Source organism: Trachypithecus francoisi, unplaced genomic scaffold (genome assembly GCF_009764315.1).
Source record: "Trachypithecus francoisi isolate TF-2019V2 unplaced genomic scaffold, Tfra_2.0 Lachesis_group14, whole genome shotgun sequence".
NCBI lineage: Eukaryota > Metazoa > Chordata > Mammalia > Primates > Cercopithecidae > Trachypithecus > Trachypithecus francoisi.
The window spans coordinates 62057166-62074558 of NW_022681459.1; the positions used below are offsets into that span (position 1 = coordinate 62057166).

Genomic DNA, 17393 nt, shown 5'->3' on the forward strand with positions numbered 1-17393 from the left:
CAACGTGGTGAAACCCGTCTCTACTAAAAATACAAAAATTAGCCGGGCATGTTAGCACATACCTTTAATCCCAGGGAGGCTGAGGAAGGAGAATGGCTTGAACCCCGGAGGTGGAGGTTGCAGTGAGCTGAGAAAGTGCCACTGCACTCCAGCCCTGGGCAACAGAGCAAGACTCCATCTCAAAAAAACAAAGCAAAACAGCACAGCACACTACATAAAATAATACTGCACACTTTTCAAGGATACAAAGATGTCTGAGGACATATGCTGAACACATGAGGGTGGCTGCCTGTGGAAGGAGAAAGGTAAAGTAAGAGGCCTTCCAAGGCTCGCTGGTGGCAATGTGCTGTGAACTAAGGTACACAATCAGCATTTTGCACCTGGGGTCCAAAATAGCCAACCAACCAACCAAAAATCACATTCAAGTCCTCCAGCTGGGCTGGCACAGTTCAGGGCAGGTTTGGGTAGGTATAAGGGTGAAGGTACATGGGCTGGATACGAAGGGTTTGAACACAACGTGCAGAGTTCTGGCTTCATTCCACCAGCAATGCAGTTTCCAGGGCTCTGATACTTGATCGCCATCTCCAAGTGCGCCTGATAGTTGATCTCCCACGTGCTGTCTAGGCCAGAGTTCCCTGTCCTCCTCTCATTTCTGAACACTCCAAGGTATCCAGCTTAGAGTGGACCCATGTTGCTGAGGACAGCTTGACCGGTTCACAGAAGCATGTCTCAGGTTCACACGCTTACTTTTGCTTTGTGGTTGAAAAATTAAGCAGGGAAGCTGGCCTGTCCTAGCCCCACCTGCCCAAGGATGTCGGGAGAGGCAGCAGTCCCCACAGCCTGGCTTTTGTGAGTCGGACTGTGACGCCCCGGTGCGAGCCAGCCATCTGTGTCACTACCAATTAAACAATGAAATATCTGTAGTAGAAAAAAAAAATCAATTGCTGGCTGACTCCTGCAATCTAGTTGTGGAGAAGTGATAATTACCCTCTGCTTTGGTCTCTGAGGGCCCTGCTTTGACATTCAGCTCTGCAGCGTCAGGCCCAGGGGAACCAGCTCCCCACTCTCTCCGCTTGGGTCTTTCACTGAGCACGTGATTCTCCACACCGAGCGAACTTCAAAGCTTCCAGTGTAGATGGAAAATCGGGTTTAAAAACAGGACATCATGGGCTCAGAACACAGGGAAGCAGATTTTGTTGGGGGAGGAAAGCACGCCCCCTCCAGCTGGCTACCCACCCCTGGCGTCCTTTGCCTGGTTACCTACTGATGCACAATGCCTGGGGAGAGAGGTTAATTCGAGGTGGCAGCAGTTTCTATAAGCCATCGCAGGCGCATTGGCAGACAGCCTCTGATGTTGTAAGACTTCTCATGGGGTGTTTTGTGAGCTCAACGTCTCCTCATCTGATATCCTGCCTGGACGGCAGGACAGGGAGTGAAGGCCGGGAGGGAGCCTCCAAATGCCCCTCTCCTGCCATCCAGCTTTAGTTAAACTGACAGCGTTTCCAATGCTCTTTCTGGACCCCGTAATTACTGTCAGATAACAAAAATGACAAGAGGGCTCCACCTGGCCCCTGTACCCCACATGTGTTTGGATGACCCAGACTAGAGGAGGCATGGCTCTGCCAGGTGCCCACATCCACAGAGCTGACTGTGGCTTGGACGTGTCCCTCAGTCACACAGGCACTCCCCAGATCAACAACCCCCCAGTCACTCTGGCCAGAAGCCCAGGCCTACCAGCCTCCTCCTCCTCCCCACCTACCAAATCCATCAATCACTGAATCCAGCAGGCCCCACCGCGGGCACCTTCTCAGGGTCAATCCTTTCTGTCCCCACTGGTACCGCCTCAGCTCAGACCCCCACTTGGACCCTCCTCCTTTCCTACCACGCTTCTAGGAGCTTCCTAACTGCTCTCTCCTGCTTACATCTACCCTCCAATTCATCCTCCACAGCAGGACGCAAACCGAGATGCATGGATAGAGAGAGACAACACCCTCTGTCCCCTTGCCCTGCTGACGTGGAGCTCAGGACTCTGGGGTGGCATAGGCTGCTGTTGCCTGCCAAGAGCCCCAGCTTCACCCCTTCTGTGGGTATGAAAAAGCAAAAGGCCACAGGTCAAGCTTGGTGAACTTGGGGGGCCTGTTGGTGATAGTCACTTCTCCTGGAGAAGGAAGGGAAGCAGCTAGGGACACTTTCCCACTGATTACCTACCCATGTGAGCCTGGGGCCGAGTTGCCTCCCATGCCTGCTGTGCCTACCTCCCAGGGCTGTTGGAAGGCTCGGATGAGATCATGCCCACGAAATCTCACGAAAACGCTGTGCAGTTATGAGGGATCGTTTTATAACAACCGTTTTATAACTATAAGGCAAAGGGGAGGAACTCCCCACATCTGAAGCCGTAAGGTCCCTCAGGGTGGAGAGGACAGCAGCTGAGCAAACAGGTCAAACTGCTGTCTCCCAGAATGGCCATCTGTCTGGCAGTCCAGGGCAGTTAGTCTATCTGGAACTAGAGGGCAGTCCTTCCCTTTCCCAAGGAGGGTAGAGCTGGGTCTGCCTGCAGCCTCTGACTCAAACATCTCCAGCTGTGGAATTTCCTTTTCTGATCTCCCCAAAGAGAGGATCAAGGGCAGGTTGTCAAACTCCAGTGTGTAAAGAATCACCTGGGAGCAGGGATGGGGGTATGCCTATTGAAGATGCAGATTCCATCCTCAAAAATTTGAATTCAGCAAAGGCCCAAGAAAATGCATTTTAACAGCAGCCTCCGTCCTCCACCCCCACTCAGGTCACCTGAATGCACGGGGGGGGATGTGTCACACTTTGAGTGAAGGCTGCTGCGTGCAGGATAATACATGGTCAGGAAGCAGAATGTCTTACTGGTTGTTTGGCTTTGAGTGAGTCATTTACTGGGCCTCAGTTTCCTCATTTTAGAATGGGGAGGTGATGCCTTTATAGGGCTGTTCTGAGCTTTGAATGAGATTCTGCAACAGCGTGGTACTTGTCCTGCTGTGAGCCATGGGCAAATGCAGGTGCCCTCTTCTCTCCTCAGTGATGGAGCCCAGAACAAAGGGGCCACCACTTCAGGGGAGGGGGCGAGAAAGGAGAGGGCCAGTGGGGGGCCAGCTGAGCTCCCAGGGAGCCAGGCAGCCAGTGCCTCCCGCGGCACAGACATCAAGGTGTGGATGTCGTTCCTCTGCTCAATGCCATGCCCAGCAGGCCCAGCCCACGGTGGTGATTAAAGCTCAGGGAACACGACATTTCCAGAAAGGTCAAAACTTGAACTAATTGAGGGGAAGGGCAGCCCAATTAAGGAAGAACCCACATGATGAACTGTTCACCCAGCCATACCAGGTGTCTACACTCATATGCTGAATGTCGCAACGCACAGCTAAGAAAGCCGCTGCCGGAGTAAAGTATCTCAAGGCGGGCTGCGGGCAACCAGAGCAACTTCCAGCTGGCCCGGCCGTCACCGCAGCACAGAAGGGTGCTCTATGGAGACGATGCATCCAGGAGAGGGTGTCATAAGTACTCTGGGTACACTGCAAAGACTGTCACCAAGACTGCAACAGGCCCCTTCTGAATTATCACCGATTTTTACGCCAGTAGAGTGGGAACCATTAAACAACAAACTTTCTCTTAAGTTCCCCATGTACATACCCTGGGGAGAGAGCAAGAGAGGAGAGGAGAGAGGAGGAAGAGAGGAGAGGAGAAGGAGAGGAAGAGAGAGGAGAGGAGAAGGAGAGGAGGAGAGGAGGGGAGGAGAGGAGGAGAAGAGGAGGAGAGGACAGGAGAGGACAGGACAGGAGAGGACAGGACAGGAGAGGACAGGAGAAGAGAAGAGGCTTCACAGCTGCCCACGGGAGGGGCTCCTGCTGCATAACCCCCACAGAACACCCCTTTAACTTCCTCCCATCCCTGGTCTCTAGATTTACATCGCTAAATAAAACAGTACAGAAGTGTACTGCAGTGGGGAAAGTGCCAGAGATTCTACACTGACTGTGAGGCCTTGGGCAAGTTACTGAAGCCCTCTGAATTCCATCTGTAAAATGAGGCTACTTCATGGTTCTATGAAGATGAAAAGAAATGTGATCAAGCCTAGATAAAAATCTTGCCTGGTGCCTGCCACAGCTGGCTGAGCTCTGTCCTTCCTCTGGGACAGGGCCTGACACACAGTAGGTGCTCAGGGTCACCTTGCAGCAATGCTAGTTCATGCTGCCCTGACTGTTCCCTTCGTGGCAGATGGACCCCATAACACAACCCAAGCGCCCTGTTTCCCTGCCCACTCAGCGGCTCCTGACTGCCTACAGTCAAGTCGAAGGCCCTCAGCCTGGCTGAAGACTCTTCATGTGCTTCCAACCCAAAGAGGCATTTATCCACTTTCTCCCCAGATAATCAGCTCATACCCCACAAGATTATTTGATGTTCTCCAAACTCACGCAGCAGGCTCTGGCTCGTGCCTTAACTCACAGTGTCACCCCCTAAGCCTATAGTGATGAGAATACTCATTGTCGAGGTCCTTGTTTCACTCCTCCCAGGGCTGTCCCAGGATCGTCCTCTGTCCCCCGTTCCCAGTGTAGTGTGTGCCTTCCCTAGGATGCATGTCTACCAGGATCGTCCTCTGTCCCCAGTCCCCAGTGTAGCGTGTACCTTCCCTAGGATGCATGTCTGCCCAGGGCTGTTTCTGTCTAGGCACATGGGGGTGTCTCCCCATCTGTCCACGAGGGGTGGGGGACAGAGCCCCGCCATCGTTCTAAACAGAATGCCTTCACATAGGGGGCTTCCCTTGGGGAGCTGAGATGTGGGTTGGGCCTGAGTCCTGGTCCACCAAGAAGGCAGAGCAAAATCCAGAGCTGCAATAGCTTTTTTTTTTTTTTTGAGATGGAGTCTCACTCTGTTGCCCAGGCTGGAGTGCAATGGTGCAATCTCTGCTTACTGCAACCTCTGCTTCCCAGGCTCAAGCAATTCTCCTGCCCCAGCCTCCCGAGTAGCTGGGATTACACCACACCCGAGTAATTTTTGTATGTTTAGTAGAGACGGGACTTCACCATGTTGGCCAGGCTGGTTTCAAACTCCTGACCTCAAATGATCTGCCCGCCTCAGCCTCCCAAAGTGCTGGGATTACAGGCGTGAGCCACCGCACCTGGCTGCAACAGGGTCTTGTTCCCCACTTGGAGGCGAGGCTGGCCCCACCCCAGCAGCAGGGCATCTGTGCTTCATCAGCTGGGGCTTCCCAGCTATCTGTGGCCACATTCCATTGTCTTGGGCTCGCTAATTAGACATCATAAAACACCAGGCTCCCTTCCTATGCTGGCAGCAGCGGAGCCCAATTCCACCCAGCCAGGCCGCTTCCTCTCCCAGAGCCCTCCACCTCCGTGTGGGGCTCTGATCCCGACCCTGCAGGTCAGGTCTCCCTGCTGCGCCCCCTGGGGCTCACTCCCTCTCAGGCTGACCCTGTGAGGCCATCACTCTTGACAAGGTTGAATGAAGGAGGGTGTATGTACAATGGAGACCCAGGCTGGCTCTCCAGAGGAGGAAGACAGATGGCACCCATGTGAGCAAGGCCAACTAATTCAGCTGTGAACAACCACGTGTCGTGACCTGCCAGGGAGTAAGCAGAGCAATTCTTTGTAAGATCCTAGGCCGGCTTTTCCCTGCCCCACGGCAAGCTTCTGAGATGACTTTCCCGGCACTAAGTTGGTGTTAATTAGTGAAAATTATCTAATGCAAGCTCATTTTAACATTAGCTTAAAGCCAAACATAATTAGAAAGATAAATCAGCTGCTAAAAAAAAAAATCCAATGACGATACACAAACGATTTTTAGGATCTTCTGCTGGTTTGCGTTACTAGCCTTGAGCTCTCACATGGACAGAGCCAGGCAGGTAGTGAGGTAGCTTACAAAGTGTCTGCCGAGGTATTTCTTGACTGATCTATCAGGGTAAGACAAATGGAGTTGGCAGTTTGCCTAGGAGGTGATGAGACGCAGCAAGGGTAACTCTGTGGCTATTGCCAGATGATGTTACCTGGGAGGGCTTCCCTAGAGAGGCAAGTTGAGAGTGCAGGGAGGGATATGGTTGAAAGTGGTCAGGAGGGCATTCAAGTGATGGGAACATGGGAACAGTGTGAGTCCATGGGTTCTGGGCCTCCAGTTTTGTACACAGCCTGCCCTGCCCTTCCACAACTGGCTGATTCAGCCATCAATTCCCAGGAAGCCTCCGTTCACCTGGAGCTCAGTACAGGTGCACAAGCCTGAGAACCAGACACATTTCGGTTCCCATCTAGCGTCCTATTTACTGGTGGTGTGACCTTATCCTCTCTGAACCTCAGTTTCCTCATCTGTAAAATGAAAAGCTGCTGGATTGTTGTTAAAAAATTAAATGGAATAGGCTAGGCACGGTGGCTCACGCCTGTAATCCTAGCACTTTGGAAGGTCAAAGAGGGTGGATCACTTGAGGTTAAGAGTTTGAGACCAGCCTGGCCAATATGGTGAGACCCCATCTCTACTAAAAATACAAAAATGAGCTGGGTGTGGTGGCTTATACCTGTAATCCCAGCACTTTGGGAAGCCGAGATGGGTGGATCACCTGAAGTCAGGAGTTCGAGGCCAGCCTGGGCAACATGGTGAAACCATGTCTCTACTAAAAATACAAAAATTAGCCAGGTGTGGTAGCACACGCCTGTAGTCCCAGCTACTTGGGAGGCTGAGGTGGGAGAATCGCTTGAACAGAGGTTCAAGGCAGAGACAGAGGTTGCAGCGAGCCAAGACGGAGTCACTGCACTCCAGTCTGGGAGACAGACCAAGACTCCCTCTCAAAAAATAAAAAAATAAAATAATTCTAAAAGGGATGGCATTTGCCTAGCACTTATATACTCAATAAGTAATAGCTATCAATATCCCCACCCCCACCACTGTGCTGTATTTTCTTTATGTCACCCCACACCCCCCCGCTCCGCCACCATTAGACTTAAGGCAGAGTCCTCATTGTAAATTTCTGGTTCCTGGCACATAGTTGGGTCTCAGTGAAACACAGTGAGTGAATGAGCAAATGCAGGGAATCTCCAGGCGGTCTGGGAGCCCTCCCGGGGGTGGGGGGTGAATTAAGGAAACTCACAGTCTGTCTTCAATGGCCCACCGAAAGGTAGAGAGTTCTGGGTCCCACCTCCGCACCCCCATCTCCTGACTCACTGCTGAAAAATAAATAAATAAAATAACACTTATCGGGAGCCTCCCACATGCCTTGCCAGGACTGCGAGGAGCCCAGCAGAATGATGACCGGCGTGCAAGCTGTGCCGGGGATGTGTTTGCAGATTACTGGAAACCTGGGCCAGAGAGACTAATAATTAGAAAAGCCATAGGCTCTCTTCCAGGGCTAAGATTATGGGATCATTAGCAAGTCCACAGACTCCACCGATTTCAGAGAATGAAAAAGGAAACTGGGAAGGGCAGCAGCCCCAGCTGAGGCCGGCTGGTCATGGCACCTGGCATGGTGTGTGGGGGTTGGGACGGGCAGGGATGGCTAGAATGACTCAGCCTGGGGGGCGGCTCAGGACAGCCCCAGGAGCAGGGGCGGGTGGTCAGCCAGGACGCAGCCCTGGGCTCGTTTGTTCTCTGCCCTGCTCCCCACCTCCCCCAGCTCGGATTGGAAGCTTGTCCCCAAACAGGCTCTGCTTTGTATGCTCTAAGAAAAGGGAGGCAGATCTGGCCACCAGCCAAGGTGAGGCAGCGTCCCTGGGGTTGAGAAGATGGAAGGACTGATAGTTGCTGGACTGGGACTCACTTCAAGGTCTCAGCCTGTCAGGGAGGGGCATAAGTCCCAGGGGGCCAGAAAGTGGCCATAAAGAGGACAATCTAGGTCTCTGGAGAAACTACCTGTACCCAGCTTCCCTATATTACCTGCCTCAATGTCACTGGGCAGGGGGAACCCTCTTCTCCAGCCTTGGCACAGAATGGAGCAGCTGGCAGTTGTGTACTTGTCTGTCTCTAGAACTGGTCCAAGAGCCTCCCAGGGCCTGGCTGGCGACATACAGACTTTGAATGTTTCTGGAAGTTTTAGAGGGAAGAGATGGCCCCAGAGGACAATTCCCAAGGACAACTGTCGTGGATGGACACCACCTTGAGCTGAGACCTGGGTAGAATCTCCCCCAGCCTCTTCTGAGTTCTGCCACCTTATGCTTTCTCAGAGCCTCAGGGAAAATATCCCTTCCTTTGCAAGGTGCTGAGGATTGGAATAACGAAACGCAATGGCACGCAGGGCACCAATCCCGTCACTCAGCGTTAGCCCTTTTTCAGAGAAATCCCTTGACTGCACGCATCACTCACCTTTCTCTCTCTTTTTTTTTTTTAAAGCTTTTTTTTTTTTTTTTTTTTTTTTGAGACGGAGTCTTGCTCTGCCGCCCAGGCTGGAGTGCAGTGGCCGGCTCTCAGCTCACTGCAAGCTCCGCCTCCCGGGTTCACGCCATTCTCCTGTCTCAGCCTCCCGAGTAGCTGGGACTACAGGCGCCCGCCTCGTCGACTAGTTTTTTTTTTGTATTTTTTAGTAGAGACGGGGTTTCATCGTATTAGCCAGGATGGTCTCGATCTCCTGACCTCGTGATCCGCCCGTCTCGGCCTCCCAAAGTGCTGGGATTACAGGCTTGAGCCACCGCGCCCGGCCGACTCACCTTTCTCAAAGCGATTTCCCATAGCCTTACACTAGGTTCTCAGAACAATGTGTGGAAATAAGCAAGAAGGCAGGAATTACCCCCATGTTAGAGATGCAGAAACAGAGGCCAAGCAAAGCCAAATGATGTACCCCACATCACCCAGGGAGCTAGGAAAGAGATGGCCAGGGCAAAAACAACGATTCCCAGGCTCCTGGCTCCCATCCGCGTGGGCTCCCTCCACCTGCCAGTGGCCTGGGCTTTCGGAGACCTCCACCCAACAGAACTGGCTTTGCTACCACGAACCTTCAAGAAGTCATGAAGTTTACTGAGGCCCCACCTTGTACTTCTCAACTTTCTGGGAAACACCCACCCTCAGAGGTTCAGGGACCCAAAGCATCCGATTTCAGAGGAGCCAACTCTCCCCTCCCTCTTCTCCAAAGAGGGAAACACAGCCCGAGGCCACGATGACATCACGGTTAACCATCAGCAGCCCCACCCTCTTGTTCCAAGGAAAGCTTTAGTTCTCCAGAACTATAAGAGCTTGGGGAGTTTTTCCAGGCTGCCCTCGGGCTCTCTGGGCTGGGCCCGTGCAGTAGTCTGGCCCTTCAGGATGACCCTGTGTGGGGAACATCCTCCCGGGACCCCTGCTTTAGGAACAAGGGAGCCTCTGCACCTTCCTGCTTTATCCCTCTCTGCCCATGCCAGATCCCAGCATAGATCCTGGGCTGAGAATTCCAACGCCACAGCCTCCTGAAGGCAGCTCGGAGGCCGGCAGAAGACTGCCCTTACCAACTACATATGGCCCACCACCACCATTATCAAGGCCAACAGATCAATGCAGGGAGCGAGTGGGAGGGCTGTGGGCAGCCACTCCTGTGTCGCTCAAAGGTGGAAGCAGGAAACACACCTGCACAGGGTCTTTGGCCCTCCCGATTTGCCTACCTCTAATCTCCTGGGTGGGGCACCCTAACTTCTTGGGAGAAAATTTGGCTACCCTTCCCTCCCCTGCTCTGAAAAAAAAGAAGACAGCAGTTACTGTCTAACATAGTGAACATTTATATGATACTTTCCAGTATCCTCAGCTTTCACACATGGTTTCTCCCTTGTCTTTCTTTTTGTGTTTGTTTTGTTATTTATTTATTTATTTTGAGTTAGAGTTTCACTCTGGCACCCAGGCTGGAGTGCAGTGGTGCAATCTCTGCTCATTGCAACCTCCACCTCCTATGCTCAAGCGATCCTCCCACCTACCCACCTCAGCCTCCAGAGTAGTTGGGACTACAGGTACACACCACCACATCTGGCTAATTTTTGTACTTTTTGTAAAGATGGGGATTTGCCATGTTGCCCAGGCCGGTCTCAAATTTGTTAGCTCGAGCAATCCGCCCACCTCTGCTTCCCAAAGTGCTGTGGACAAGAGCCACCATGCCCCACCCTCCTTCGTTTTTCAAAACCATCCAGGAAGCTCAGTATTATCTTCCCCATTTTATCAGCCAGGAGCCTTAGAGAGGGAGGTGATTTGCTCAAGGGAACACAGTGAGTAAGTGGTCAGATGCGGGCAGAAATCAAGACCTTTCAACTTCAGATCTTGTCTTCTGTTTTTGACATGAAGCTGGTCCACTGCTCAGAAATGCCAGCTCCTTCAATCATTGATCAAGCATAAGAGAGAGAGAGAGAGACTCAGAACCCAACAGCCAATTCGTCCAGGGCTTGCCAGGAATACCTGGATAGGCCGGGGCAAGATCCCAGAAGGGCTATGAAGTGCTTATTCTCTGGAGCTGCAGTTGTGCCATTATCCACCAGCCTTAATGCAGCAAGGACTCTGAAACAAAGCTCATGTGGCATGGCCACTTGCAGAAGGGTAGAACGGTTAGGAATGTGTGGGGCCTGTGGGTCCCTGGGCTGCCTGAGAGGCCTCTTCTTGCTCTGTGAGTTTAAACCAGGCTTCTAAAAGGCAGCTCAGGAGCTTCTAGATAAAGTCAATTGTCCCCCTTAGATGGAAGGGGAGGAGGATAATGGGGGAAAAGAGGGAGGTAGGAAGGTTATAAGAATTGGGACCAGCTCTCAAACAAGGTGGTGAGGTGACTAATGAATATATTGCTTGACTCTCAGAATTCAAAAACAAGTAACATTTTTAAAAATTACATATTTTTTAAACTAGGGTTTTTGGGGGCATCTGCTTCATTGCAGTATCTCAATGTCCAGCAAAGTGCCTGGTATGGAGAAAGCGCTTGGTACTGTTGGCTAGTGTAGCTGAATGAGGGAAATGTCATTTGAGGTTAATGGGGAAAGACGGTGGTGGGCTCCCCTCAGGGGCCAGGCCCACCATATGCAAAGCTGAATCTTTTGGGGAGTTGAGCTGATGACTCCAAGACTTTGCCATGCCCAGGGGCATCTGTGTCCCAGCTGTTCACCACACCCTCCTCCCATTAGCTGCCTAGACCTCAAACCAAGGCTGCTAACCTCAGCCGGCCATGCCTCCTGCTCTGGAGCCTTTCCCTAAATCCCCTGATGCACCTCCCTCCCTGTGCCCCATATCCCCAATTTAGAGCATTCTTCTCTCCGCTGCCAGCCGGCTTGTTACAATGTAGATTAAAGGAGCTCCCCGGGGAATGTGCAAAACCACGGGGACATCTCCAGACACCTGCTTCCCCAGAGGGAAAGGAGGCCAACAGAAGACAGTTTTCAATTCTATAAACAGATAATTGATCACCTGTGACAGTTGGGGCACCGTTGGGGTACCGGAAGGGAAACTGAGAGTAAGCCAGTCTCTCTCTTCCAAAGTTCCCAATTCAGGAGGGCAAAATGCACTCTCCCAAAGCAAACCTTGTGGACCTTCTGGATTGAAAATTAAATCGACAAAATACCAAGGCAGAGGTGGCCTCTTAGCGAGGCCTTGAAGGAAAAGGGACAAACCCAGTGACAGGCAGAGGTGGGTTAGGGACCAGCCTGGCTGGTTACCCTCTTTCCTCAACCATCCAGGCAGGCCTTTTCCACTAATTACAACAAGAATAAAAATAGAAGCGGCTCCTAGTTAGTCATGGTTACCTACTCCAGCAGCCTCCCTCTCCTAGGTTGTGTTTACAATCTGCATGGGGTCACTGGGGTCACTGATAGTCCCAACCAAGGACCCAGGGATTCTGTGTAACCTCCTTGTCCTGGTCTGAAGATAAGTCATTTCACCCTTTTGGAGCTCATAGGGAGCCTCTGTGTAATGAAGACAAGACCCTGCCTTACGCAGCTATTGAGGTGCCAAGGAGATTGGACAGTTTGTGATAAACCAAGATGAGCTGGTTAGCTGGATCAATGGTGCATTTGGGTGTGAGCCAGGAATGTAGGGGTCAAGGGTCAATCTTTGAGAAGTGGGTGTGGTAAACTTGCGTCTGTTCCCAAAGCAGGAGGCAACATTCTCTAAATCCTCCCAGCAGCCTCAAAATTGGATGCCACTGGTCACAAGGGAGCCTGGGCGCAAGATGGGCAGACAGCTTGGTGTATCTCAGCTTCCTGCTGCGTTCAGACATGCCTGTAGACAGGTCCTCAGCATCAAAGGGCCTTCCCTAACCCGGTTTAGGGGCTGGGCTAGTGCCCCTCCCGCCACGCCCTCTGTCCAGCACTCCTCAGACTGTATTAGATGATGGATCAGCAGAAGATTAGGCTATTTAAGAGCAGAGGTGTGTTTTAGATATCTGCTTTCCACTCAAGTATGCTTAGCACATGAAGTAAACCTCTAAATATTTGTCCAGTGGCCAAACAGATGCACAATCCTTCCAAGTTGCCAGCCCATCCAGATTGCAGTTGTTTGCTCCCCTTACTCTGGCTTTGCAGTTGTTTGCTCCCCTTACTCTGGCTTTCTCAGCCTACACATGGTCTTGCTGTAAGTCCACTGCCAGGCAGTTACAATGACCTGAGTGGCCCAAGCATCAGCAGCTTTCCCTGGTCTTCTGTGCTAGCGTAGCATAGGCCAGGAGATCATTTTTGGGTCCCTAAAGGCGCCCTTTCTGCCTGTAATTTAAGTAGACAAAGTCCATCATTCAGAGGCACCCAGGTAAGCAGATCACTCAAAAGGAAAAAGAAAAAAAAAAAAAAAACAGCAGAAAAAATCCCCACCCCACAAGTAAACAGCCGAATGGCGGTTTGGGAAGGGCTTTCTGACATCTGCAGAGGCCCAGGACACAGGTCGCTCAGCGGGACCTCCTCAAAGGCCCTCCTACCAGTCCACAAGGCCCCTGCTGGGCTATTTCCTCACTGGTCCCCATCCTCAGCCCCTCCACCCTCACCCCCGATTCATGTTCCCCTAATTAGGCTCCTTTCTCCATATTCCTGAGTACCAGGTATAAAATCATCCGCTGGCCTGTGACTGTAGGCAGGCAGCCACGGGCAACTCCTTCTGAACCTTAGTTTCCTGTCTGTGATTCAGGAACCAAAACAACACCTCACGGGGTTATTCTGAGGATTAAATGAAATAAAATGCAAAACTCTGGCACACAGTTGGATGTGTGCGTGTCCTGCTGCCTCCCCGTGGCAGTTCCCCGTGTCCCTGCACGGAAACCATCTCAGTCTGCCCCACCTGGCCTCATAGCAGCCAGACTCTCACTGGAAACAAAGGAAACTCCATCCCTCGGGGCGAAAGGGGAGGAGGAAGGATCTAAGTTAATGGCCAGGGAAGGCTGCCTGCCAGCTGGACAAGCTGGCGTGGGGGTGGGGGACAGGCAGTGGTCAGAAGGTGCAGCCCCTAGAGCAGAAGCTGGGTTTTTCTAGAACCAGCCACGTGACCTCTGGGCAAGTCTCTTTCCTTCTCTATGCCTTGGTTTCCTCACCTGTGAAACAGGGTCAACCTCTCTGTCCCAACTTCTTCACAGGGTCTTTGGGAAGAAGGGGCTGTGCAGACAGGCGGGACAGTGATTAAGGGTGGGGGCCCGGAGGTCCTGATACTTGGGTAGGCACAGACAGTGTCCAACACTGTTGCTTCCTTAGGGATGGTCGCCTGCCTTGGGCCCAGTTTTAGGGTCCCCACACCAGGCCCCACACAGTACTCCCCTCCCTCCACGACAGCTCTTTTTCCCTGCCAATCAAACCTCCTTGCTTTTTCGAAGCAAAAAGCTCTCTTACCGAGAGACTGCTCATTCCATTTGACCCTCTCCCTTTCCAATTCTGCAACTCCCCTCTCTCAGGAAGCCTTCCCAGATTAGGCACATCCAGCCTTAAAAACTCTTTCCTTTCCAGCAGAGCCCTAGCATTTGTTAAGCCCTTGGAGGGTAAAGCCACACCGTATATCTTCTTCATGGCGAGTTAGTGCCTGGCACATAGTCGGCCCTCAGGAAATTACTGGTTAAGCCTGTACTTATTGGATGGGTTCACAAGTGTTCAAAGTTTCTGTTGTTAAATATTTAAAGAGTTAAAAATACCTCACTATGCAGGAGAGAGTCCTGTCATCCCACATGGGACTAGATGCCTCAGTGGCCAGGGGACCTGTCTCCCCCTTCTTGTAACAGGGGTACACCACCTGCACTCCAGGTTGTGACCAGGCTAGCTTCATTCAAACCCCTTGCTTAATCGGACTGCACCATTATTTCAGACACTGGGGCAAAGTAGCACAATGGTTAAGAGCAAGGGCTTTGGAGTTTGGGTCCTGGCTCAGTCACTTGCTAGCTATGGGACCTCCGGCGAGAAACCTCTGAATCCTGATGTCTTTTTCTCCAAAAATAAGGAAAACACCTATTCACCCGGTTGTTGTGAAAAGCTAATGAGAAAATGCAGGTGAGTCATTAACACAGTGGATGGCACATATTAAATGCTAAATAAATAGAGGCTTTGTTAGTATGACATCATGAGACTTGACCCCTAACCCCAGCTGCAGCCTGTATTGCCGCCTACATCCTTTTTCCCTCTTCTGTGTCCAATCTTGCCTTTTCTTTTGCAGAACACAATATACAAAGAAAACTCAGTCAGACAGGGAGGAATTATAGAGAGGGAGGGTAGAAACGTGCGCAGTGGAAAGTTAACCCTTCCTTCTGGTAGCCAATGTAGCCAACTACCTAGATCACCCCTTCCAGGAAGATGAGCCTGAACACTGGTCTTTCTAGCTCTATTTTCCCTCCTTAGGCCTCTTCAGCCTCGAGGGGAACCAGGACTCCAACCTCACTCATTGAGTGGAATTCGAGTGGTGAACCCAAGCCACTCCTGTTGTATATTCTGAACTGGGCACCAAAAGTTGCTGCTGTTTCTGAACAAATCTCATGTAGGGGAGCCAGAGTTAGCAAATAAAAGTACAAAACGTTCCCATTCAATTTGAATTTCAGATACACAACAAAGAACTTTTCAGTATCGGCATGTCTCACGTCATGTTTAGCATAAACTGATACTAAAAAGTTATGTGTTGTTTATTGAAAGTTCAGATGTAGTGGGACATCCTATATTTGATCTGGAAGCTGCCCAGGACTCCTACCCAAAGGCATAAAGATTAAAGCCTGCTCCACAGTGGACTGGCCTCACCAGCCACCCTGGAAACAGACCCTCCTTCCAACTCCCAAGCAGGACAGACATGCTAAGTAGGAGCCCTTTCCTGAGCTGCCGAGTCAGGTGACCTGCTGTGCCAAGGCGCCTAGCACAGGGCCAGGCACACAGTAGGGGCTCAATATACCCCCCCCCCGCCCCCCGCAAAGTCATTCATTCCAGGCAGCTGGGGCCTAGCACCCGGTCCAGGAGAGGCTGTGACTGTGAGGGCGCCAGCCCGGCTTTGACTACGGGAGGAGAGAGGTGGTCCAAAGAGCAGCATGGCAGAGGTGGGACCCGGAAGGTCACCGCCACCCACTCCCTGAAGTTGCTTTGACAATCACATGAGAAAGTGGCTCGGGATATGTTCTGTAAATCCCTGGGCAGCACCTAGGTTATTATCAAGACATTTGAGTGCTGCATTTTAACCACAGGGCCTCGGTCCTCAATCTTTCCTGGGGAGGAAGACTGGACAGGGAAGTTTCAGAAATACAGAGCAGAGCCAGCATCTCTGGACGCTGGAATACCGACGGTTGGCATCTGTCCAGCGCCTTGTAATTTCCCAAACACGCTCCCAGCCATTCGCTCTAGAGGCCTCACTGCAGCCCCATGAAGTAGGGGCGGGTTGGGGCCCAATTTCCAGAGGGTGTTCAGGGCGGCCTGCCCCGGGCGCTGTCTGGGAGGTGAGGCCTGGTCCAGGGCACTGGGGCCAAGGTCCCAGCGGTGAGGGGGCGAAGGCGGGGGCCTACCTTCTGGGCCTGTTGGATCATCTGCCTGACCACCTGCTTGAGGTGCGGCGCCTTCTCGTCCTTGGGGGGGTGGGTGAAGAGGGTGACTCGGCTCACGCCGCGGTAGAAACCAGTGTCCGTCCAGCCCAGGTCCAGCGGAGGCACCTCGGTGTCGGAACGGTCGGGCCAGTAGGCCAAGGACTCGCCGGACTCAGCAGGCGCCGGCGCGGGGGCCTTGGCCTTGGCCTTGCTCTTGCCCCGGGCGTTGACGGCGGGGGCGGCGTCCTCATAGGGGCTCCAGGAGGCGCGCAGGGCCTGGCGCTCCGGGCTGGAGAGGAAGTCCCGGAGCTGCTGCTCCTTGAGCCGCTCGCGGTAGGCCTGCTCGCCGCCGCCCAGCAGCGCCTCCAGCGCGGCCCGCCGCCGCTCGCAGTAGTAGAAGGCGGCCTGCGCCTCGGTCACCTTCTCGTTCACGTGCGCCTCGTCCAGGCAGTTCAGCTGGGACTCGGCCATGGCGCCCCGGCCCCGGCTCTGGCCCTGGCCCCGCCGCGATCCGAGGTCCCACAGCCGCACCTGGAGCCGCCGAGGGGCGGGGCGCCTCACCTGGCCGCGAGCTCTGCCCAGGCCCGTCCCGCCCCGCCCCGCCGTCGGGGAGCGGCCAATCCGCGCGAGCATGGCCGTCGGGCGGGGAGGGGCCGCCGCCTCCGCCGGGCTCGCCGGGACCTCCGGGCGGCCTGGCGGACGCGGTCGGGCCCGGGCCTGCAGGGCCCACCAGCCGGGACTGGAGTCCCTGAGGGGACGCCCCCTGGGGGCGGGGCCGTCGCAGACCCACGTGCAGGCTCCGGCCCCGACTCCCCTGCCGGGTAAAGGTTCGCTGTCTGGCCCTCGCTGCCATCCGCCCCCGCCGGCCGCGTGGCGGGTACGCGTTCATTTTCCGCGCACGTGGAGTGCGCAGGACGTGTTCTGGCCCAGTCGCCCCTGGGGCTGGCGAGCTGACCCCTCCCCCGTCGAGGGTCGACTGTTGGTCGGGGGGGCCTGCTGCAGGACGGGACTGTGACGGCTGAGGAGCGGGCAATGGGGGTGCAAAAGCGAAATGCTAATGACAGCTCGAGCCCCCCACCCTTGCGTCCCAGTTCTGAGATCAGAGGCCTCCTGGACTGGCAGTCCAACACCTTCACTATAAAAATTTATTTTAAAAAATAGCCATCCAAACAGAAATGATGTAAAGAGCAGCAGCGGAATTCCCCCACCCCCACTTTAATTTGAAGTAGGGTGTGTGGTGTCTGTGTGTGTGTTTGGGCAAGATAGGCTGCCAGAGATGTGATTACTATATTAGTGATTCAAAATATATGTTTGAGCTCAAGGAAGGAAACCGCACGTGCGTGCACACCACACACACACACACACACACACACACACACAGCAGCAGCAGCAGCAGCAGCAGCAGCAGTGGCAGCAGCTCTGCTGTTTCCCATCGGATTAAATACAATCGTCTTAGTCATTAACATATTATGTTGTTCATGCACTGCTGTACAATTTGATT

The 17393-nt window shown here is 53.2% G+C and overlaps 1 protein-coding gene across 1 annotated transcript in view; it reads right to left on the reverse strand.

Annotated features, from left to right (window-relative positions):
- FAM83F (family with sequence similarity 83 member F) overlaps nt 1–16634 on the reverse strand; it is a 35488-nt gene extending 18854 nt beyond the window's left edge. The window contains exon 1 of the mRNA XM_033233873.1: nt 15875–16634. Within this exon, the coding sequence (XP_033089764.1) occupies nt 15875–16525 (651 nt within the window). The 5' untranslated portion in view covers nt 16526–16634. The remainder of the gene's footprint in view (nt 1–15874) is intronic.
- Nucleotides 16635–17393: the final 759 nt, after the last annotated feature.